The sequence below is a fragment of the Maniola hyperantus genome, chromosome 6 (assembly GCF_902806685.2).
Source record: "Maniola hyperantus chromosome 6, iAphHyp1.2, whole genome shotgun sequence".
Classification (NCBI taxonomy): domain Eukaryota; kingdom Metazoa; phylum Arthropoda; class Insecta; order Lepidoptera; family Nymphalidae; genus Maniola; species Maniola hyperantus.
The window spans coordinates 16,870,737-16,895,049 of record NC_048541.1 but is presented as its reverse complement, the minus strand read 5'-3'; the positions used below and the strand labels follow the sequence as shown (position 1 = coordinate 16,895,049).

General features: G+C 44.3%; 1 protein-coding gene and 1 long non-coding RNA gene across 3 annotated transcripts in view; one reads left to right on the top strand and one right to left on the bottom strand.

The window, feature by feature from the left end:
- Nucleotides 1-16,173, bottom strand: part of LOC138402435 (uncharacterized) — an 18,379-nt gene extending 2,206 nt beyond the window's left edge. Inside the window, exons 1-2 of one of the 2 annotated variants that reach the window (XR_011236812.1) lie at nt 16,007-16,173; nt 1-106 (exon numbers count right to left, since the gene is read on the bottom strand). The exon at nt 1-106 is cut by the window's left edge and continues 181 nt beyond it. This is a non-coding gene — a long non-coding RNA (uncharacterized lncRNA). Of the gene's footprint in view, nt 107-178; nt 283-16,006 lie in introns of those variants that run through there. The other variant, XR_011236811.1, reaches the window with a different exon arrangement.
- Nucleotides 16,174-16,710: 537 nt separating this feature from the next.
- LOC138402489 (palmitoyltransferase Hip14-like) lies at nt 16,711-20,365 on the top strand (the record flags this gene model as incomplete). The annotated part of the gene is made up of 4 exons (XM_069499201.1): nt 16,711-16,815; nt 17,692-18,054; nt 18,131-18,302; nt 18,370-20,365. Coding segments are annotated over 4 exons (1,065 nt in total), but the record flags the coding sequence as incomplete, so codon positions are not given.
- Nucleotides 20,366-24,313: the final 3,948 nt, after the last annotated feature.

The window sequence follows — 24,313 nt, the reverse complement described above, 5'->3', positions numbered from 1 at the left end:
ATAGATTTGCTTAAAGAAACTGCATAAATCCTGCGTCGTTGTCCCGGTTCTTCGAATTTTCACGTGAAAATCTCTCAGGGCGTTGCTTTCCACCGGCCCCAGCGTCCTGCGAAAGAAAATCCAAAATTAAAATTTTCAAAAAATTTTCACTTACAAAATTTTTCGGCAAAATTTATACCCCAAATTTTCGTAGTTTTCCGGTCTTTTCCGACTCGGACGGTGCCCGCGCGTGAGGACCGTGCGCCTGACCGCTTTTCCGACAATTTTCGCGCGGAAAACGCGGAAAAAAGTAATATAGACTTTGGCAGCTATACACTGCCTAATACTTCAATTTTCATCACAGGCCTTATACACCACTTAGTGATTGGACTGTTAAGGTTAGGCTTAGCTTATTGATAGTTGGAGGCTCCTTACACCTCCAACTTTTTCAAAATTGTTTACATTAGTTTAAGAAAATCGGACCTTGGCAGCTATACACTGCCTACTAGTTTAATTCTGGCCCTATACACCACTTAGTGATTTGACCATAAGGTTAGGTAAAGGTTATTTAAGGTTACTGACAGTTGGAGGCCCCTTACACCTCCAACTTCTTCAAATTAGGTTAAGACTAAAATAAACCTCTCTCCAATGGCGCCAACACTATCGAGTGCAACAAGCAAACCCCCCAATACAGGGAGCACCTCTGTAAAGCACATGGACCCAGAGTCTAGAAAGAAACCCGCAATTAAGCCCCCGTCAACCAAAATGCCCTTCCTGGCGAAGTCGGCCGCGGAGGGCCCCCTCGGAGAGCTGGCGACTACCGCGAACCGGCTCTTCCAGGAGGCCAAACTTCAACTGGAGCAGTCTGGGAACATAAAGTCAACAATAAAGGAGACGGTCATCGAGTGCCTCTCGAGCCTCTACACGATCGTGTTGCGGCTCAACGGAGGGACACCGCCTCCCGTCACCCAGACCGTTACAGCAACAGCGGCAGACTTTGCGAGGGAGGTCATGGAGGAGCTACAGCAGCAGCGAGAATTGGTGGTCGCCGCCAGGGCCGACATCGGGGTTGTCAGGGACCACGTACAAAAAATTGATAGTAATATAGAAAAGATGAACACAGTCACTGACGGTATTACGTACGCGGCGATGGCGGCGACCGCCAAGCCCGCTGGGGCCACCTCCCAGCCACCTCAAGCTTTCCACTCGATGGTCGTGTCTTCGGTCGACGCTCACGACAAAAGCGAAGACATAATCGACAAAATAAGAACTGCCGTGAACGCGAAGACCTCCGGCGTGCGAGTGGACAGGTTGAGAAAAGCCAGAGATCAAAAGGTAGTACTGGGCTGCCAGTCGCGAGAAGAGCTCGCCAGAGTAGTAGAGAAATTGAAGACTGGCAGCCCAACACTCCTGACTAAGGAGGTGGAAAATAGGGATCCGCTTGTCATTCTGCTAAACGTCCTTAGCATTAATACCGATGAAGACATATTGGGTGCCCTAAAGCTGCAAAATGGGAACGTGCTGGGGACGATACCGGACGGCGAATATAGGGCAAGCGTGAGGTATCGAAGAAGGGCCAGGAATCCGCTCGAGAACCATGTGGTTTTGCAGGTGTCACCGCAAGTATGGCAGCGTGTCACAGCCGTGGGAAAGGTCCACATAGATCTGCAGCGGGTGGTGGCTAAAGATCAGTCCCCACTGGTTACTTGCTCCAGGTGTCTGAGCTACGGGCACGGCCGTAGGACCTGCGAGGCGTCCGCAGACACCTGCAGCCACTGCGCGGGTCCGCACCTGCGTAATGAGTGCCCGGCGTGGAAGGCTGGAGATCGACCCACGTGTTGCAACTGCCAGAGCAGCCGACTAGATCGGACAGATCACAATAGTTCTGACGAGAGCTGTCCGATCCGGAAAAAGTGGGATGCACTGGCAAGAGCGAGAGTGGCATACTGCTAAAGGCTCCTCGGGCGAAACAAGTGAAGGGTATAAATTCATCCAAGCTAACCTCCAAAGAAAGCAGCTGGCCCTAAAAGAAATGTTCCTGGAGGCACAAAAGGGTGGGATTAGTCTGGCCCTCGTTCAGGAACCCTATGTGGGTGCGAAAGGAGAAATTGCACAAAGTGGTGGCTTTAGGGTAGTTCAGCAAACGCAGAATCGGACAAAACCCGTTAAGGCTGCAATTGTGATATTTAACAATGACATGCAGATCATCGAATGCCCTACAGCCACCACAGAGAATATAGCCGTCGCGATCCTCAAATCGAATAACTGGGAACTCGGAATCATCTCCGTGTACTTCGAAGACAGCTTGCCCATAGAACCCTATCTAACTCAAGTGAAAAGCATTAAAGAAAAGCTCAAGACGAAACACTTCATCATTGGAGGTGATGCTAATGCTTGGAGCACATGGTGGGGTAGCAATACTGAGGACCACAGGGGTGAAGCGTTAATGGGCACTATCGAGGAGATGGAAATGCACATACTGAACGAGGGAACTGACCCGACCTTCTTCACCATCAGAAACGGGGTTATCTACAAGAGCATAGTAGACATCACAACATGCAGCCATGATTTGCTCGGAAAGATTAGCGACTGGAGGGTCGACCAGGGCATCACAAGCTCTGATCATAACGCGATCACATTCACGTTGCGGCTAACGAAACCAACTGGTGCAAGACCTCCGAAGACGACGCGGAAGTATAACACGCGGAAAGCCGAATGGGAAAAATTTCAAAAGGTCTTGCAAGAAGAATTGGCTAGAAAGCAACTAAATCAAATAGAAATAGAAAACATCGAAACACCAGTTGGACTCGAACAAACGATAACGACATACGTCAACTGTGTCGAGAAGGCTTGTTGTGAATCGATCCCTCCAGTCGCACGAAAACCCAAGTTTAAACTACCATGGTGGACCGAAGAACTCGAAGCTCTGAAGAGAGAGGTTATGACTAGGAAGCGAAGAATATCCTGCGCAGCACCACGAAGAAGGCAATACGTCGTCGACAAGTACCTGCAACTAAAAGAGAAATATGAACTGGAGGCGATGAAGGCCCAAACTGCAAGCTGGAAAGAGTTCTGTGGGACCCAGAGCCGCGAAAGCGTCTGGGACGGGATATATAGGGTAATAAGAAGGACGACTAAGAAATATGAAGACCATCCCCTAATAGACAACGGAGTGGTCCTGGATCCAAAGGACTCGGTCCAGCTTCTGACCAAAACGTTCTTCCCGCAGGACTTAGAAGCTGACGACAATCAAGTTCACAGAGAAACGAGACGGAAAGCTGAACTGGAAGTGGACAGTAGCCAGGAGAGCGTCCAAGACCCACCGCTCACAATGGACGAGCTAATACACGCGGCGGAAAGCTTCAACCCGAAAAAAGCGCCGGGAGCAGACGGGTTTACAGCTGATATATGCTTGGCCGCTATCAGAGCGAACGCACAAGTGTTCTTTGGTCTGGTGAGCAGGTGCTTCGCCTTGACATATTTTCCGATATTGTGGAAAGAAGCAACGATAGTAGTCCTGCGGAAGCCAGGCAAAGATGATTATACAAAGCCTAAGTCATACAGGCCCATAGGACTACTATCGGTCTTCGGTAAGATATTAGAGAAGATTATGATAAAAAGGATTCGTTGGCACCTGCTACCCAGACTAAACACGAGACAGTACGGCTTTGTCCCCCAACGTTCAACAGAAGACGCTCTCTATGACCTCGTCCAGCATATCCGAGAGAACGTTCGTGCAAAAAAGGTAAATATCGTGGTGTCTTTAGACATTGAGGGGGCTTTCGATAGCGCATGGTGGCCGGCAATAAAATGCAGATTAGCCGAAAAGAAATGCCCCCTCACCTTGCGCAGGATAGTCGACAGCTACCTTAAAGACAGGAGGGTAAGAGTGAGGTATGCGGACGAAGAGTTCTGTACCTCAACAACGAAGGGCTGCGTACAAGGGTCTATAAGTGGTCCAACATTTTGGAATACACTTTTAGACCCCCTACTAGACGAAATCAGCGAACGCGACGTACACTGTCAAGCGTTCGCTGACGACATAGTTCTGGTCTTCTCAGGGTTCAGCATTGCTCAAATGGAGCAACAAGCCGACCAAGTCCTGACCCGTGTGTATGAGTGGGGCCTCGCAAATAAGCTGAAATTTGCACCTCACAAAACAAATGCGATGGTAGTAACCAAGAAGCTTAAATGCGACACCCCTTACATACGCATGGGTGGCACTCAAATAGAAATTGTAAACAAAATTAAGATTTTAGGCCTGTTGGTAGATAACAAATTAACATTTAATGATCATGTAAAGGCTGTGTGCCAGAAAGCTACCAATATTTACAAACCATTGGCAAGGGCAGCAAAAATTAACTGGGGACTGAACTCTGAGACTATCAGAACTATTTATGTGGCCGTGATTGAGCCCATTATCATGTACGCGTCCAGTGTATGGGCACCGGCCACACGGAAGTTGATGACACAAAAGCGGCTAAACACGGTTCAGCGGGGTTTTGCCCAGAAAATCTGCAAATCGTACCGAACCGTGTCACTGAACGCAGCACTTCTGCTGGCCGGTCTCATACCACTTGATTTACGGATACAAGAGGCGGCTCAGCTTTACGAGGCCAAAAGGGGCCGACCGCAGCCCATACTGAATGGCAGGGAGGTCGAAGAGAGAGTATGTTTCCTGAACGCCCCGCATCCCGCAGAGGAGGCTGTCGTGGGGTTCCGGTGCTTAGAGGACATGGAGGAGGCCACCATCGCAGACTATGACATGACCGGTCTGAGGATATTCACAGACGGCAGTAAAATGGACGCCGGAGTGGGTGCAGCTCTCTCGTGCTGGAGGGATGGAGAGGAAACACTGAGTAGGAAATTTCGTCTCGAGCCTTACTGCACAGTGTTCCAGGCAGAGCTGTACGCAATCCTTAAAGCAACAGAACTGGCTTTAAAAGACAAGGACTGCTCTGTGAATATCCTCAGTGACTCCAGGTCTTCTTTAGAAATACTGAGCACTGGAACCTTCCACCCCTTGGCTTTTGACATTAGGAGAAATTTAGCTCTTCTGAGGGCAAAAAATAAGAGGGTCAGCCTCTTCTGGGTGCGAGCTCATGTAGGAGTGGTCGGAAATGAAAGGGCTGACTACTTGGCCAGGGAGGCTGTCACAAAGCTCAAGACCAGGCCGGCTTATGACAGTTGTCCAATTTCATATATATTGGAGGGTCGATATTGAAAGAGTTCTTACTGTCGTAGACTCCGTGAAAAGAAACGTATGAAGGAAGCTTTACTGTACGGAAGGTAGCCATCTTTATTTTAGTTGTCAGAGTTGGATTTTGACACGCACGCATTTTGTTATTGTTCAAAATTCTCTCTCGCATTAAATTAATTAAGTATCAGATTATAGCTTAGCTAATTTTTATTATTTGAGATAGGTAGGTAGTTTCTTAATCGTGATATTTAATTCGGTGATTGTGATATAGTTAGAACAGTAATTGTTCGATGCTAATGTACATCGTGTTAAATCGTAACATCTAGTGCCATCCGGTGACTTTGTCTGCAAAGCACTATTAATAATGTTCGCGTAGTTGTTTGACGAATATGGAATATTAATTATTGGTGAATATTAGAGTAATTCGTGAGTTAACGTTTGGCTCAGTGGATAGATTATTCTAAGGACATCCGTTAAGGTTATTTCTGCAAACGCTAGTAATTTAGAGTGTAATTGGAGATATACCGGCAGTTGAGATAATGATTAGTTTGAAGTGATAGTTTAGTGTGATAGTAACTTGAAGTTAACTTTGATAGTACCCGCTTTAGAATCGTATGACCCGGTTGGTAAAGAATCATTGATGACTCTCGTGTAATGTTGAAATGGATTAGACAATGAGTTGCCCATGAGATCGAATAGCTTACATTCTACCTGGTTTCTGTTGTGATCGCTTATTTGGGTGGTTAGTAGTCGTGGCGCGTGTGGCGCACGATGCTATGGTGTTCTGTATGCAGATGTGCACAGAGTGGAGAAGGTAGAGCTATTGCGATATTCTGAATTAGTAATGAGAAGTCAATTATAAGATCTGGTTTAGATCGTAAGAGAGTCGATGCAATGATCCTTTTAAGAGCGTTCATGAAGTTGTGATTGATTACCTTGAGATGATTAGATAACGGAGTAGGTCGTGACTTGATTGAGAGGTTGCAATAGCAATTGCGCCCTAATTACACGATGTAGTGTTTAGCTTAGGTTAGCTAGTTTAGAGTGAGGTGAGGGGTCGCTGTGAGGGGTGGTTGGAGGCGACCATAGGTAGGGTTAGGTTAGGGTGATCTGGTTGTGTTACGTTGATGGTTTCCATGTGCGATACGTTACTGAGAACTATTTGTAAAGAACATGGATTAAAGTACCTACTTATTAATTACTACCTTCTGATGTCGGCTAAAGATGAATAATAATTATCAGCCATCCTCCTGTTCTCCGACATCAGAAGTGGGATATACGATTTATGCCCACATTTTTGAAAATCATTGCAACACTAGCTTTGTTTAAAAAAAAAAAAAAAGTTACAAGATTTTTTTTTTTTTTTTTTTAATTTATTTGTGCAAGACATGTTTTCAATTTTAATACCCACACGTGGTCTTTCTTGAAAAGCTTGATTTACTTTTGTGTGTTTTGAATAAAAAGAGAAAGAAAGAAGGATTATTTTGTGTAGAGATGCGCTAAGGAGTGGTGAAAGTGGCCGTGATTTAATGGAGTTAAACTCAAACTCGAATCATTTATTTAAAATAGTTAAGTTTAGTTAATTTACAATTTTGACTGTCAGTTGTTGGAGTTATGTGGTATGGTGGTGATGGTGAATTGCGTAAGCTTGGAGCTAAGGCTACGAGGGTTCCAAACTACTTGGTTTCCTTACTAAATGGTTATAGCATTGGGAGTGTGATGTCCCAGCACGGTTGTCATCTAATTTAATAGCTAGTGGTCTGATGTTTTCAGCTGCTGAGATTGACTATCTAGCACTCTCAGATCATGATGCTACTTGGGCATTGGCAGTAAGGGTTGAAAAAAAAGTGTGATATAGGTCTGCATGGTCTTAATATGGGAGGGACTACAGAGGGTATAATACGAAATAATTTTATTCATGAAATTTATCTTGTCTCTTACATTTTCGAATATTCGGAAAGCGTCGGCGAGGCATTTGATTCCTTTCATGATGTTGTATAACTTTTCTATGTGCTGTGTTTACCCTCTAAGAAGGTGAAAATGGATAATTGTAATAATAAAACGGTATGGTTGACTGAAGGGATTTTTGGTATAATAGAGTCACCGAGTGACACTGAAGCTGGGCTAAGATGAGATGAGGACTGGCTCTGTAGAGGAGTGCGCTATTCGCCTATGCAGTGTATTTGCAGACATAGTGAATCAGTCGTTTGAATAAGGGGTTTTTCCTAGCAACTTAAAAATTTCTATAGTTACCATTCCTGTAGCCCGTGTTCAAAAAAAAGGCGATTGATGTGGCACCGTCCTATAACATTGGTGCCAATATTAGCGGGAATGATTGGAAAGGTAATGGTGAAACGTCTCAAAAAAAAAATTCGATGCCAATGGTGTGCTCGTGGATGAACGATTTGGTTTTTGCAATGACAGCTCCACTGTCGAGGATTGTTTCTGTTTAAGTGGAATAGAATAATGATAGCCTGAATGACAGGGTACCTATTGCTATTATTTTTCTGGATGTGACTAAGGCTTTTGACTTTGTGAATCATAAAATATTATTGGATAAATTAGATGGATATGGTGTTGCAAGAAGAGCTTATGAATGGATAGAGTCGTATTTGAATGGACTGAAAATGTGCGCTGGGATTGCTAGAATGAAAAATAATACCAAAGGGTGTACGAATCTCCACTGGAATGTGATAAGCGGGGGGTACCTCAGAGTGTATGGTATGTGTGGTGTATTAGAATCCTTCCGTTTGAACTGACTTCAAAAACGGAGGAGGTTTTTAAATTCACCGGAATATTTGTTTTCTTTTTGTAACTTGTATTGGTGACATTACGATAGCGACCATTGTTCGTTGTGTATTGTTTGCAGATGATAGAATAATGTTGAAGGAATGTAGGAATGGGAATTGAACGGCGCTTTGGAGGATAATTAATTGAATTAGTAATAATGACTTGGAAGTGCGCTTAAATAAAACTAAAATGATGCAGTTCATGATCATGCGACGATGGAGAGGGTTGATGAGTTAAAGTTTTTGGGAATAATTTGCGACAGGAACTCTAATTTGAGGGTGCACATTAGGTGTGTGTGCTGAATTGGACGAATTTGTGTATGCGTGGGGACGTCTGGTGCAGATGATATAATTGAATGCGGCTTTGGGTGCATCCCACGGATGTGTATCATCCGTTTTGTCGTATGGATTGACATTGTAGGGTAATTACGTTGATGCTAAAAGGGCCTTTCGACTTCAAAGGAAGTGCATAAGGGCTGTCTGTGTTATAGGTCTGTTCGATTGCTGTATGCCATTATAAAAAAATAAAAAAATGGGGGTCCTTCCACTGTGATGTATGAGCATAGAGGATATGGGCGTATTTAATAGGAGATGTCAAAAATATTTCCAACGAGATTATGAGGTAAAGATGAGTGGGTCGGTTGGATGCACGCACGAGCTATGCATTTCAGAATGTCACAGTGGTACATGCATGAAAAGCGTTTGCGCTATGGCTGTGAAAAAAAATGAACAATAAGCTGCCGATTGACCTCAAAAGGATGAGTTTGGATGTGTATAAGGAAGAGCTTAGTGAATTGCTTTTGGAAAAGTGCTATTGCGACGTTAAAGAATATTTGATTTATAAAAATGGGTTGTCTAAACGGCGAGGTGGCCATTTAGATGATAAACGGCGAGGTGGCTGTTTTGAAAAAAAGGGGGTTGTCTAAAAGGCGAGGTGGCCATTTAGATGATAAACGGCGAGGTGGCTGTTTTGAAAAAAAAGGGGGTTATCTAAAAGGCGAGGTGGCCATTTAGATGATAAACGGCGAGGTGGCTGTTTTGAAAAAAAGGGAGTTGTCTAAAAGGCGAGGTGGCCATTTAGATGATAAACGGCGAGGTGGCTGTTCCGATAATGGATGGACGGCGGCGTGGCCGTTTCAGCTGAGGGGAGTTAGCTTGGTGTATAGTGTGGTGGGTGTTTGGAACAGGTGATAGGATCAGTAGCGGGGTACTGCTGGAGTTCGGGTTTTATGAGACATAATTATGAGCGGTGAGTCTATTATGGCAAATGGTGCAGTGTGTTTTAGAAGTTGCTACTATGGATAAAGTTGGGCTATGCTTTAGTTGTGTCATGCTTGTTTTATTTGTAATGGTTGTGATATGCATGCTTTAGAATATGTGGTTTGTGTGCTTGTGCTGATTGTCAGGATGAACGAGCGGATGTTCTGACGTTTATAAAATGTTTGTGCTTGATACATACTAGCGCCCGAGGACGGTCGCATGTCAGAATGGCCGTATTGGAGGGTCGATATTGAAAGAGTTCTTACTGTCGTAGACTCCGTGAAAAGAAACGTATGAAGGAAGCTTTACTGTACGGAAGGTAGCCATCTTTATTTTAGTTGTCAGAGTTGGATTTTGACACGCACGCATTTTGTTATTGTTCAAAATTCTCTCTCGCATTAAATTAATTAAGTATCAGATTATAGCTTAGCTAATTTTTATTATTTGAGATAGGTAGGTAGTTTCTTAATCGTGATATTTAATTCGGTGATTGTGATATAGTTAGAACAGTAATTGTTCGATGCTAATGTACATCGTGTTAAATCGTAACATCTAGTGCCATCCGGTGACTTTGTCTGCAAAGCACTATTAATAATGTTCGCGTAGTTGTTTGACGAATATGGAATATTAATTATTGGTGAATATTAGAGTAATTCGTGAGTTAACGTTTGGCTCAGTGGATAGATTATTCTAAGGACATCCGTTAAGGTTATTTCTGCAAACGCTAGTAATTTAGAGTGTAATTGGAGATATACCGGCAGTTGAGATAATGATTAGTTTGAAGTGATAGTTTAGTGTGATAGTAACTTGAAGTTAACTTTGATAGTACCCGCTTTAGAATCGTATGACCCGGTTGGTAAAGAATCATTGATGACTCTCGTGTAATGTTGAAATGGATTAGACAATGAGTTGCCCATGAGATCGAATAGCTTACATTCTACCTGGTTTCTGTTGTGATCGCTTATTTGGGTGGATAGTAGTCGTGGCGCGTGTGGCGCACGATGCTATGGTGTTCTGTATGCAGATGTGCACAGAGTGGAGAAGGTAGAGCTATTGCGATATTCTGAATTAGTAATGAGAAGTCAATTATAAGATCTGGTTTAGATCGTAAGAGAGTCGATGCAATGATCCTTTTAAGAGCGTTCATGAAGTTGTGATTGATTACCTTGAGATGATTAGATAACGGAGTAGGTCGTGACTTGATTGAGAGGTTGCAATAGCAATTGCGCCCTAATTACACGATGTAGTGTTTAGCTTAGGTTAGCTAGTTTAGAGTGAGGTGAGGGGTCGCTGTGAGGGGTGGTTGGAGGCGACCATAGGTAGGGTTAGGTTAGGGTGATCTGGTTGTGTTACGTTGATGGTTTCCATGTGCGATACGTTACTGAGAACTATTTGTAAAGAACATGGATTAAAGTACCTACTTATTAATTACTACCTTCTGATGTCGGCTAAAGATGAATAATAATTATCAGCCATCCTCCTGTTCTCCGACATATATAAAGAGATCCATAAGGGAGGACACTGTCATGAAATGGTCTGAGCGTTACAGGGAGGGTGTGACGGCGTCCGTGACCAAGACCTTCCTGCCGTCAGTTGAAAAGGCACATAAAATTTTGAAGAAAATTAAGCTCACACCCCTTTTGGTCCAAATATTCAGCGGACATGGCGGGTTTTCGGAGTACCTACACAGGTTTAAGTGTAAAGACGGTCCTGGCTGTGTCTGTGATGAAACGGTCAATGAATCAATATTGCACTTACTCATCGACTGTCCACAGCACAGCCGAATCCGAGAGGACCTCCACCAACAAATTAGGGTGGAACTGTGTAGGGACTCCGTCCCCGCCATTCTGGAGTGCGACGCAAGTCGGAGCTTATTCCTGCTATTTTGCTCTAAAATAGCAGGAATAGCTATTAAGAGGAACAGAACAGGGTGACAAGGACACAATGTTGTCCAGTATTATAGAATACGACGATTAACATGGGTCCAAATCAAACTGTTCTGTTCCTTTCAAACAGTCGCGAAGTTCGTACAGTGTGATAAAACTAAAACTAAAAAAGGTCTCTGACATTATGTCAGGGGAAGAAGCTGCCTAAATAGAATCCGAAAAGATCTATTTAGTAATTAAAAAAAAAAAAAAAAAAAAAAAAAAAAAAAAAAAAAAAAAAAAAAAAAAACCTAACCTAACCTAACCTAACCTAACCTAACCTAACCTAACCTAACCTAACCTAACCTAACCTAACCTAACCTAACCTAACCTAACCTAACCTAACCTAACCTAACCTAACCTAACCTAACCCACTGTCTGCCGCCCCCCGCAGTCGGTAGCGCACGCGTACAAGGTGTTTTTGTGTCGCTCCGGGCAATTTTAAAGTTTAAAAAATTCGAAAAAGTGGGTTTTTCGCAACGGAATAACAAGTGCGATACGTTAAAAGTTGCGCCTCGGTGAGTGCTATAAAGTGGCGAAAAGTGATTGAAAATCGGTGCAAAACTGGAAGTGCAGCGATCGAAAAACCGCAAAGTTTGAAAAATTTCAAACTTTGACGGCGAACGCTGCCTAAATACGATCGACGACCTACCACTTTCACTACGCCGTTCGACGCGCCTCACCGAGCTCTACAAGGGGACACCTCACTTGGATTTTTTCCGCGCATGCGCGCGGAGAAAACACGGAAAAACTGAAAACCACGTGGCCACGTGTTTGTACTTCCCGACATCAGAGGGCGCTGCTGCCTGCCTCTATCAACGGAGTACAACGTGAGCTGCTCGGCGACACATCGAGCGTCTACTAAAGTTAAGTGGTTGCAGAGTTATTGCACTCTAAAGTTTTATAAAAATTTCAAAATTAATTTCACTAAAATCTAGATCGACACCCCCCCCTTTATTTTTGGTTAAATTGTAAAGATCAATTAACTTTATTTGTATTCTAAATTTCAAAATTTTTTGCTCAGTAATTTTTAAGTTACGATTTTTTGAAATTTAGGGGTTGACACGTGGTTGTTGAAATAAGGGTGCAACAGCTCTGCAACTAATCGGTAAAAATAGTATTTAGATAGGTTAGGCCCTGTAAATTATCGCTAGTTTCAAAAATTTTTTATAAGTAATTTTAATTGTGAATTTAGTTAAAAACTTAAGGTTTTTCAACCCCTAAAAATCGGGGGTTGCTCATACAACTACCCCATTAACGAAATTGAATAGGTCTTTATAAGACCTATCAAACAAGCCCAAACACGGGCAGTTTAGGTTGAAAACTGCCGAAATTGGGCCTTCTGTCCAAAGTGGCGGCCATATTGGCGGCCATCTTGGAAAACTTCAAAAGGGCATAACTTCGGTCTGAGACGGCGCTAAGGGCTGCGGTTTCCTTTGGGCACCCTATCGTGGCGAGCTCAACAACTTGTACCGGCTTGGGACCCTGGATAGAGTCGACCCCCTAACCTGGTTTTTTAGTCCGGTTAACACATAGCCTGTAAAAAGACGACCACGGCGAGCCGTCGCACGCATATATCCGCCCGGTAGTTCCCGAGATATTAATTTTCAAAGTTCAGTCTAGACATAGGCAACAGTTTGGTCGGCCATCTTGAAAAAACTTAAAGTTGGATATCTCGGGAACTATTGGTCGTAGCGCGTAGCGGTTTTCTTTGTTGACTAGCCCTCCTCAAGGGCTATCTACTGACACCAGAAGGGCGACTCTACCCAGGGTCAAAGTGGAGTTGAGCTCTACAAAATCGCGGAGACTGTTTGTAATTAGGATTAGGTTGACGAAATCGTGGTGAGCTCTACCGCAGGTGCCGGTTCTGGACTCTAGGTAGAGTCTGTACCTAAACCCTAGAGCCGGTATCGGTGAACACATAGCTTGTAACGAGACAAGCACGGAGAGCCGTCGCACACATCTCTGCGACCGGCGGTTCCCGAGATATTGAATTTAGAAGATCCAGGCAACAATTAAGTCCGCCATCTTGAAAAATTTTAAAAGTTGGATATCCCGGCAACCGTTGGTCGTAGAGAACTGCGGTTTTCACGGCTGACCAGCCCACGACGAGGGCTATCGATCGGTACTGGACGGGCGGCTCTAGCTAGAGTCAAGGTAGAGTCAATCTCTACCAAGCAGCGAAAGTAGTTTTTTGACTAAGCAGATTTTGACTGCTAGTTAGTCAGTAGTAGGCTTTTGACAGTTGGAGGCCCCTTACACCTCCAACTTTTTCAAACTTGTTTAAAGTAGTTTTAAGTAAAATTGGACAAAACTCCCGTTGTATTGTAATAGCAACTTGACTTGGGCAGCTTTTTACACTGCTCAAACTAGTTTTAAATCTACACTCAGTTTAAGTTTATTGACTTGAGCAGCTTTTTACACTGCTCAAATTAGTTTCTGATACTTTTGTCTAGCATATTATCGACTTGAGCAGCTTTTACACTGCCCAACCTAGTCTTAAATTGTATAACTAGTTTTAGTATTTCATTGACTTGGGTGGCTTTTACACCACCCAATAGTATAGGTATAAATTGACGAAGGTAGGCCCTTTACACCTCCATAAATTAACCGAGATTACAGGCCCTTTACACCTAACATTTCGTTGACAAGGCTAGGTTAAACTTGATTTTCTTTGTTCCCTGACGTATACTCATCCCAACATAAAATGCTGGGTCTCCGGACACCCGTAAAAACGCCAAGGCAGAGCCTAGACGCTGCAAAGGCGCCTCTTCACACAAGTAAGGAACTGGTCGAGCCCGGCCAGACACCGGAAGTGGGTGCAGTGGTAAGCGACCCCAGCCTGCCTCCCTCAAAGGACGATCCAACGAACTCCTCTCAGCCAAGCACGCAGGACAAAACACCGCAAGGTGAAGGGCCAGCGCCTCGGAGGATCGGCGCACCTCTGGACCAGACATTCCAAAAGCTCGGTTCCCCCGAGCCAGAAACAACAAAGCTAAAGGGAAGGGCTGCGGAGGCAAAAGCGTGTCTTATGAAAGCAAAACTGCAGCTAAATAATTCCCGCAACCTAAAGGCGGAAATAAAGACCGAGGTGATCTGGGCAATTGAAAAGTTGTACCGCCTGGTGAAAGAATCTGAGGCGGCTGGACTCCGACTCACCCAAACGACCGGAAACGACCACAATAAACCCAAGGAGCTACCAAAAGTGACACAACAGAGTGCAAGTGCGAAAATCGCAGCGAACACGAAGGGTGACGCAGCCGAGCTGACTCGGGCGCTGGAAGAGCACAAAAAACTCGTCCAGGAGAACACAGCACAAATGAAGCTGTTAAAGGTTCACCTGGACAAGAACGCCTCTGTCGCCCGTGCAGCTCCTCTGCCCCACGCAAATGACGCTCTGGTCGTGGAGGTCAGATCCGAACTGCAACAGCAGAAGGAGGTGGCGTCCGCGACCAGGGACGACCTGGGAGCCCTAAAAGACCAAGTGTCGCACCTCAGCAAAAACATCCAAGAGAGGATAGCCGTCACATACGCAAATGTGGCAGCCGGCGCCCCAAGGAAACGCGGTCTGGAGCTGCCTCAATCTTTCCACTCGATGGTGGTGTCTTCGGTCGACGCTCACGACAAAAGCGAAGACATAATTGACAAAATAAGAACTGCCGTGAACGCGAAGACATCCGGCGTGCGAGTGGACAGGTTGAGAAAAGCCAAAGATCAAAAGGTAGTGCTGGGCTGCCAGTCGCGAGAAGAGCTCGCTAGAGTAGTAGAGAAATTGAAGACTGGCAGCCCAACACTCCTGACGCAGGAGGTGGAAAATAGGGATCCGCTTGTAGTCCTGCTAAACGTCCTTAGCATCAATACCGACGAGGACATATTGGGTGCCCTAAAGCGGCAAAACGGGAACGTGCTGGGGACGATACCGGACGATGAATATAGGGCAAGCGTGAGGTACCGAAGAAGAGCCAGGAATCCGCTCGAGAATCATGTGGTTTTGCAGGTGTCGCCGCAAGTATGGCAGCAAGTCACAGCCGTGGGAAAGGTCCACATAGATCTGCAGCGGGTGGTGGCTAAAGATCAGTCCCCACTGGTTACCTGCTCCAGGTGTCTGGGCTACGGGCACGGTCGTAGGACCTGCGAGGCGTCCGTAGACACCTGCAGCCACTGCACGGGTCCGCACCTGCGTAGTGAGTGCCCGGCGTGGAAGGCTGGAGATCGACCCACGTGTTGCAACTGCCAGAGCAGCCGACTAGATCGGACAGATCACAATAGTTTTGACAATAGCTGTCCGATAAGGAAGAAATGGGACGCTCTGGCAAGGGCGAAGGTGGCCTATTGCTAAGGGCGCACCCGGGGACGCCATGGCACTCCATTTCTTCCAGGTAAAATTTACAACGTAAAAAACTAGCACTAAACGAGCTGCTGCTCGAGTCGGAGAAATACGGAGCTCAGGTGGCGCTGGTGCAGGAACCGTATGTCGGAAGAGAGGGCAGGGTTTCGGGTCGGACGGGGACCAGGGTCTTCCAAAGCGCTGACAACGGGGAGGGTACGGTGAAGGCCGCAATAATTGTTTTTAATGTGGACCACAACGGCATCTCTTTTAAATTACATCTAAAACGGGTCAGATATAACTACATCAAGCACACAACACGAACATATAACACACGGAAAGCCAATTGGAGCCAGTTTCATGAGAAACCGGGCCAAATTTTGCAAACCAAAAACATTACAGTCACACACATTCAAAACACCACTACAGCTACACAACTAGATCATAGCATACACGAACTTATGCAGTCACTGACCGAAGCGAGCGAACATGCAATTCCCAAAATTGGGAGAAAATATACACTTACGCTGCCGTGGTGGTCAGAGGAGTTGGCGAAGTTGAAGCGTGAGGTGGCCACCGGAAAGAGGAGGATCCGGCGTGCGGCATCGATCCGACGTTCAAAGGTAGTCGAAGAATACCTGGAGGCCAAGACAAAACATGAGACCGAGGAACAGACACTCCGGAAAGACGCTTTGATACAAAGCAAACGTATAAGTTTATTCTGCATCAAAGCTGAAAGGTCAACGAAAGGAACAGAGCCAAATAAAAAGGCCCAATGTTGTTTAGTATTGTTGAATACGCAAATTAACATGGACGAAAATCAAATGGCTCTGTTCCTTTCGATATGGAAAAAAACTCGATGTCATATAAAATGTATATATATAATAAGACAGAAATTGTAAACAAGATTGTATTAAAGATTAAAATAAAATAATAGAATAAAAATAATAAAAACCCCTTTAAAAAATAGTCTAGCATAGGAGGGGAACCCACCCGTCGTATGAAAGAGGATGTATGAAAGAAAGAACTGGTATGAAGAATGAAAGTGCGAGAAGTAAAAAAGCGAGAACTGGCATGGAAGATTCAAAATTTAGCAAACAATGTCTCTAATCACGTTAGAGGAACCTAGCCTTATTATAAAAAAAAAATAAAAAAAAAAAAAAAAAAAAAAAAACCTAACCTAACCTAACCTAACCTAACCTAACCTAACCTAACCTAACCTAACCTAACCTAGCCGACGCGCTGTGGCTGGGCGCCAAGGTGGCGGAGCGCGTCAAGGAGCACGCCGCGCTCGCCTCAAAGAGGAACGTGTTCCGCAGGCTGGCCTACGACAGAGTGAGTTGCGAGTGTTCCCCATGCACTGAACAAAATGTGCCATGTCGCCGACGAAATAATGCCATTGTCGGCAAACGAGTCCCGAGGTTCGCCTCGGCGAGACGTTAAGCGGTGCGAAGCTAATATGAAAATTTCAAACTGTTTAAAAAATTACAGTTTACTAAATAAAGATTCCCAAAGTGTCTGTTTTACGAGTTGAATGTCGCAGCCTCTAACTCTTAAACGAGTTTATAAATAAATCTGAAATGTTCCAGGTGTCTAGGATATCAACGGGTAGTATGAAGTTATGTATATGTCGTAGCCGGATTCACATTAAACAAAACGCAAAAGTGCGACCTAGTGGCAAGAACACAAAATTGTATTTGCCGGCGTGCTTTTACAGAAATCATGCCGTCCACGTAGGCTCGGTTAATCTAAATATTGTGATCCTGACTTATCCGATTAATCATCATCATCATCTTTATGAAGGCAGCAGGCCTATCCCGACATATACATGTATACAAAATTGTCTATCGTTACATCGATAACTAACTCGCCGAGATCGCAGTTCCCGGAGCTTCGAACGGAAAATAATTGTTTTTCATTTTAAACATTGATTTGTTGCTCGTTTCTGGAATTCGACCGCCAATAGGTCAGAATTAATAACGATCGAAAGAAGTACTTGTGGCGCTGCATGTTTTACGATTAGTTCGTAACAGCAAAGCCTGCTGTAGAGCAGATTCGGCTGGTTTTTTTTTTCAAATCGTAACTAGTATTATTCAATGTCCCACCGAACCGAACGAATCTTACATAAGCGGGAGTCCGAGCAGATTAAACAGAAAAAAGTAGTATTTGAAACTGAAGTCACTGAAGTCCGCAGTGACTCTCCTGTTGCAGAAGTTCCGCTGGTGGTGCGTGGTGAGCGTGCCGTTCCTCGCCTTCTACCTCACGGGGCTGGTGCTGGAGGCCGACGCCGCCTACCTGCTGAAGGCGCTGCTGCTGGCGGCGCTGTTCGCGCTGCTGCACTGCCTCACCAACGCGCTGCTGGACGACGAGCTCAAGAACATCTTCCCGCTCAGCGTGTACCTGGCCACCAAGCTGTGGTTCTACATCACGTGGGCCGTGTTCGTGGCGCCCGTCGTGGGCGCCGCCGCCACGGCCGCCTTCCTGCTGTGCTCGCTGGCGCTGTGGTACACCTTCCTGCGCTCCTGGCGCTCCGACCCCGGCGTCATCCGCGCCTCGCGCCAGGACAAGCTGCGGGTGAGTGTGTCGACCCTCTCGTGTGTGTCGACACTCGCCCGCCGCCCCGCTCACCGCACCCCCCTGCCGCCCGCAGACCATCGTGGAGCTGTCGGAGCGCGGCGGCGCGGACGGCGGCGGCTTCGAGCCGGCGCGCTTCTGCTCCGCGTGCCTGCTGCGGCGCCCGCTGCGCTCCAAGCACTGCTCCGTGTGCAACCGCTGCGTGGCCAAGTTCGACCACCACTGCCCCTGGGTCGCCAACTGCATCGGTGAGTGTCGCCCGCCCCCGCGCCGCCCCTCCCTCCCCCCGGCCTGCTCTCACGCCCTCTGTTGCAGGCGCCGGCAACCACCGCTACTTTGTGGGCTTCCTGGGCAGCCTGCTGCTGATGTGCGGCTGGATGCTGTGGGGCGTGTGGCGCGCGCTGGAGGCGCGCTGCGCCGGCGCGCCCGCCACGTGGCCCGCGTGCTGCCCGTGGCTGGCGTGGGTGATGCTGAACGCCGCGTTCCACCTATTCTGGGTGGCGGTGCTGGCCGGCTGCCAGCTGTACCTGGTGGTGTGCCTGGGCATGACCACCAACGAGCAGCTGAACCGCGCGCGCTACCGCCACTTCCAGGCGCGCGGCGGCCGCTCGCCCTTCTCGCGCGGCCCGCTCCACAACCTGGCCGACTTCCTGGGCTGCGGCCTGTGCGGGCTGCTGGCGCCGCGCGCGCACGACTGGGCCGCGGCCGGCCTGGACGACGACGCGCAGCACTACGTGTGACGTGTCGGATAAACGGATGATGCTATTTTTGTAATTATGTAATGTTATATTTTGTACGTAGCGTACTAAAGTCTCGTCTTTGACATTAACTATTTTGTAAGACGTGTGTTTTGCAGATGGAAGAAATGAACGAATCGATATAGCTATTGTTTCGTGGGGAAACTGTATTATTATTTTCTAAATGAAATTATTTGATTTACCACCTCGTTTCCAGTACGGGGGCGTCCATAAATTACGTGAGATGTTTAAGGGGGGAGGGGGTCGAGTCAAATCTCATCTAATCTTACGTTGGAGAAAGAGGGAGTCTCGGCAAATATCACGCAAATTTTTTTCTGATTGAAACAAAAAAAAATACAATTTTGGTCCATTTTATCCAGATTGTACATGGTTAAGATATTCTATTGTTAAATTTTTATTACACTTATAACTCTCAGCAATATTGATTACTAGTCTTAACTAGTAAATAAAAGCACGAAGCAATTTTTTATTCTTTTTACAATAACAATCCAACGCGTTTACGTAAGAAACCCACGTTTTGAAAAATCTCACGTGAGATTGAGGGATGGGGGAGGGGGTTGAATAAAATCTTCGACATCTCACCAGGGGGGAGGGAGGGACAGAAAATTTAAAAAAAACACCTCACGTAATTTATGGACGCCCCCTAAACTGCTCAGCTAAGTATAATTGACGAATTTTAAAAGGAAGTGTCTAGACGGCCACGTCTGATTGTTTAGTAAATAAAAACTACCCCACCCCTAATAAACTGAGCTTTTCAAATCGGTTCCTTGCAGTAGGCACGGGTAACATTGATATAATAGCATGCCATTTACAAAGTTTATCGTAAATTTGATATAATATTTTGTAATGGGGTTTAGGGAGATCACTAAAGTAAGTGTTGTATTTGATGCGCCATGTTAAGGTACTAATAATATTTCGTTGAATGATAGCATTAAAAAAGCTAATAACTAGAAAACAGCCAGCAGGGTTATAATTATTATATTTTTACTTAACTCCTCGTGCCAGGCTAGACCCTGCCTTTTAAAAATAAACTTTGCATAATACACAGTGCAAGAAGTCTCTTTGGCTCGATGTAACAACTTTCTCATTTCTTTCTTATAATTTCTTCTTTGAATACTTAGTGGGCGTTTCGTAACACTTAGTGCGAAGCGCGACCACGCAGTTGGTGCAGGTTGTGTATGTTTGTGCGTGTGTAACAGAGAGACGCGAGTGCGAGTGATCACGAACACAACATTACACTGCAAGTAGTAGCCAGTATTAGCACGCCAACTCGTGAGAGCGCTCGATGTAAATATTTTAAAATATATTTGATCACAAATGTTCATATCTAATCTTTGTATGATACTAGATTTATGCTTCATATCGGTTAAATAATGCGAACAAAATATTCTAAACACTTATTCCTATATAGTAAGTATGTGCTTGTACTGCTCGCTACCTATAGTACTGATATACTAGCACCGGTCGCGGACCTTTGTGAAGAGCGCCATAAGACAATGTTGTAATATAAAATTAATACCAAATGCATTTGAATTAAATAAACTAAAATTATATTGTGTTGTTTCTTCAATACCTCTACCTCCCCTGTCCTATTTAATTGTTGCATGCCAGGTTCTAAGCACTTCAATGTCCGAGAGTCCCGATAGAAATAATTCGGTTCCGTGAAATAGAGACGTAATCGCAAGCTTGCAATTGAAGACAAGCCCCAATAACTCTTTTATTATTATTATAAACCTAAACCAAAATACATACAATATGTCGGGATATGCCTGCTGCCTTCATGAAGAAGATGATGATTGACACAGATAAGTCAGGATTACAACTTTATAGATTAACCGAGCCTTCGTGGGCGCACTAACAATATTCTCGCACATTAGGTACGAGAGATATCACAGACTACCCTCAACAATAACTATAGCAACCCTCACTAATTATTATGAGTCATGATATCAATGTCGCCGATGAGACTAGACAACGCTAACTCAGCCTAGCTAAGTCCCTACCTAGATACCGGCTCCACAATCCCCATGCCGGTCCCAGACCAACCAGCTAACCTTTACATTACAACAACAACATTAACTAACCCAACAAACAGTAACCACAACAATGACTTTCGTCTAATGCAAATTAGAACATGTCAAAAACCACATCTCCATGGCTGCATAGCATAGGAGGGGAACCCACCCGTCGTATGAAAGAGGATGTATGAAAGAAAGAACTGGTATGAAGAATGAAAGTGCGAGAAGTAAAAAAGCGAGAACTGGCATGGAAGATTCAAAATTTAGCAAACAATGTCTCTAATCACGTAAGAGGAACCTAGCCTTAAAAAAAAAAAAAAAAAAAAAAAAAAAAAAAAACCTAACCTAACCTAACCTAACCTAACCTAACCTAATTGCTAAGGGCGCACCCGGGGACGCCATGGCACTCCATTTCTTCCAGGTAAATTTACAACGTAAAAAACTAGCACTAAACGAGCTGCTGCTCGAGTCGGAGAAATACGGAGCTCAGGTGGCGCTGGTGCAGGAACCGTATGTCGGAAGAGAGGGCAGGGCTTCGGGTCGGACGGGGATCAGGGTCTTCCAGAGCGCTGACAACGGGGAGGGTACGGTGAAGGCCGCAATAATTGTTTTTAATGTGGACCACAACGGCATCTCTTTTAAACTACGTCTAAAACGTGTCAGATATAACTACATCAAGCACACAACACGAACATATAAAACACGGAAAGACAATTGGACCCAGTTTCATGAGAAACCGGGCCAAACTTTGCAAACCAAAAACATTACAGTCACACACATTCAAAACACCACTACAGCTACACAACTAGATCATAGCATACACGAATTTATACAGTCACTGACCGAAGCGAGCGAACATGCAATTCCCAAAATTGGGAGAAAATATACACTTACGCTGCCGTGGTGGTCAGAGGAGTTGGCGAAGTTGAAGCGTGAGGTGGCCACCGGAAAGAGGAGGATCCGGCGTGCGGCATTGATCCGACGTTCAAAGGTAGTCGAAGAATACCTGGAGGCCAAGACAAAACATGAGACCGAGGAACAGACACTCCGGAAAGACGCTTTGATACAAAGCAAACGTATAAGTTTATTCTGCATCAAAGCTGAAAGGTCAACGAAAGGAACAGAGCCAAATAAAAAGGCCCAATGTTGTTTAGTATTGTTGAATAGGTACGCAAATTAACATGGACGAAAATCAAATGGCTCTGTTCCTTTCGATATGGAAAAAACTCGATGTCATATAAAGTGTATATATATAATAAGACAGAAATTGTAAATAAGATTGTACAAAAGACTAAAATAAAATAAAAGAATAAAAATAATAACAACCCTTTTAAAAAATAGTCTAGAATAGGAGGGGAACCCACCCGTCGTATGAAAGAGGATGTATGAATGAAAGAACTGGTATGAAGAATGAAAGTGCGAGAAGTAAAAAAGCGAGAACTGGCATGGAAGATTCAAAATTTAGCAAACAATGTCTCTAATCACGTTAGAGGAACCTAGCCTTTAAAAAAAAAAAAAAAAAACCTAACCTAATTAAAATACAGAAATCACGATTAAATTGAAATATTGGTCCATAAGTCCAAAATCCTAATTAATTAGTAATAAACTTTTATTATGAATAACTCATTAATTAAATAATAGTGTTTTATAAAATAAGAAACTCCTTTAGTTTGCATTTTATTATTTAATATGCAACTGAGTAACATTACTCCTGTAATTTTATAAATTCAAAAATCCCGATAAGTGACGAATGACATTCTTGCATTGTCAGAATTACTCCCCTACATGCTTTAGTCTGTATCAGTCCTGTTTCTTGTATCAATAATATTATGATTCTTGTCTGTAAGATGATTCTCATACTTGCTATCCTGACTGTTTTATTCTGTACCCGTGTTCTGTTCCTTATTCCTCATGGAAACTCATCATTTGACTAAAAATGCATTTGAAGTATGATGTCTGTGTCACATCCCTAGAGCATATCCGTGAGATCTTCCTAAAGAAGGGACCGTAGTAAATCGTAAAGAAGACTGTTTGACCGACGCAAATGGTCTGCGTGACCTGCGCATCGAGTCTATGTGACCTAATGGTTCTGTGTGACCTACCCAACGGGGCTGCGCAAATAGTCTGTGTGATATGTGCAACGTGTGACATACATATGTTTCCTTATACTTTCCAATCTTTAAGGTTGCCTGGTAGGGATCGCTAATTAGCGATAAGGCCGCCTTTTGTATCTTCCTTCTGTCTGTGTTTTTTATTCTTTAATGTAATCCTTCTTGTGGTTGTGCAAATAAAGTGTATTTATTATTATTATTATATGTGTCGCCTACCCAAATGGTGTGTGTGTGAATCACTCCAACATAGTCTCTGTGTGATCTCTATTCTCTCCAACACAATAACTTGGATATGGAATCTATTTGACCTTCCCATGATAAATATAGTTAGGTTATCCCACTTCTGAAATGTTCCAGAAGTATAGGGATGGTCTTCAATAATAGTCAGTTTCCAATTTCACTTCACTGTATTTTTAAGCATAGCTTGCGCCTTCGACTTAATTCTCACAATTGACCGCCATTTTTATTAAACCTACGCTTTCTTTTTATACTAATTTGACAGGACAGCAAAACTGATATATTATTTTAAAGGTTGGTATTATTTAACTTCCGGTATTTTACAAATTGCAAAGTGATTGAACTAAATGATACTTCCTGTGACGTCACAAATCATTAACGTAACAATTAAATCAGCTAGATGTTAAACATGACACAAAATATGTTGATTCAAATAGTTAACAATTAAATATGACTCATAGTCCATTCTCGCCAGATATAAATAACAATCAATCCATTGTATAAGTCTGGATGCCTCATGATGATGGCAGCCATGGAGATGTGGTTTTTGACATGTTCTAATTTGCATTAGACGAAAGTCATTGTTGTGGTTACTGTTTGTTGGGTTAGTTAATGTTGTTGTTGTAATGTAAAGGTTAGCTGGTTGGTCTGGGACCGGCATGGGGATTGTGGAGCCGGTATCTAGGTAGGGACTTAGCTAGGCTGAGTTAGCGTTGTCTAGTCTCATCGGCGACATTGATATCATGACTCATAATAATTAGTGAGGGTTGCTATAGTTATTGTTGAGGGTAGTCTGTGATATCTCTCGTACCTAATGTGCGAGAATATTGTTAGTGCGCCCACGAAGGCTCGGTTAATCTATAAAGTTGTAATCCTGACTTATCTGTGTCAATCATCATCTTCTTCATGAAGGCAGCAGGCATATCCCGACATATTGTATGTATTTTGGTTTAGGTTTATAATAATAATAAAAGAGTTATTGGGGCTTGTCTTCAATTGCAAGCTTGCGATTACGTCTCTATTTCACGGAACCGAATTATTTCTATCGGGACTCTCGGACATTGAAGTGCTTAGAACCTGGCATGCAACAATTAAATAGGACAGGGGAGGTAGAGGTATTGAAGAAACAACACAA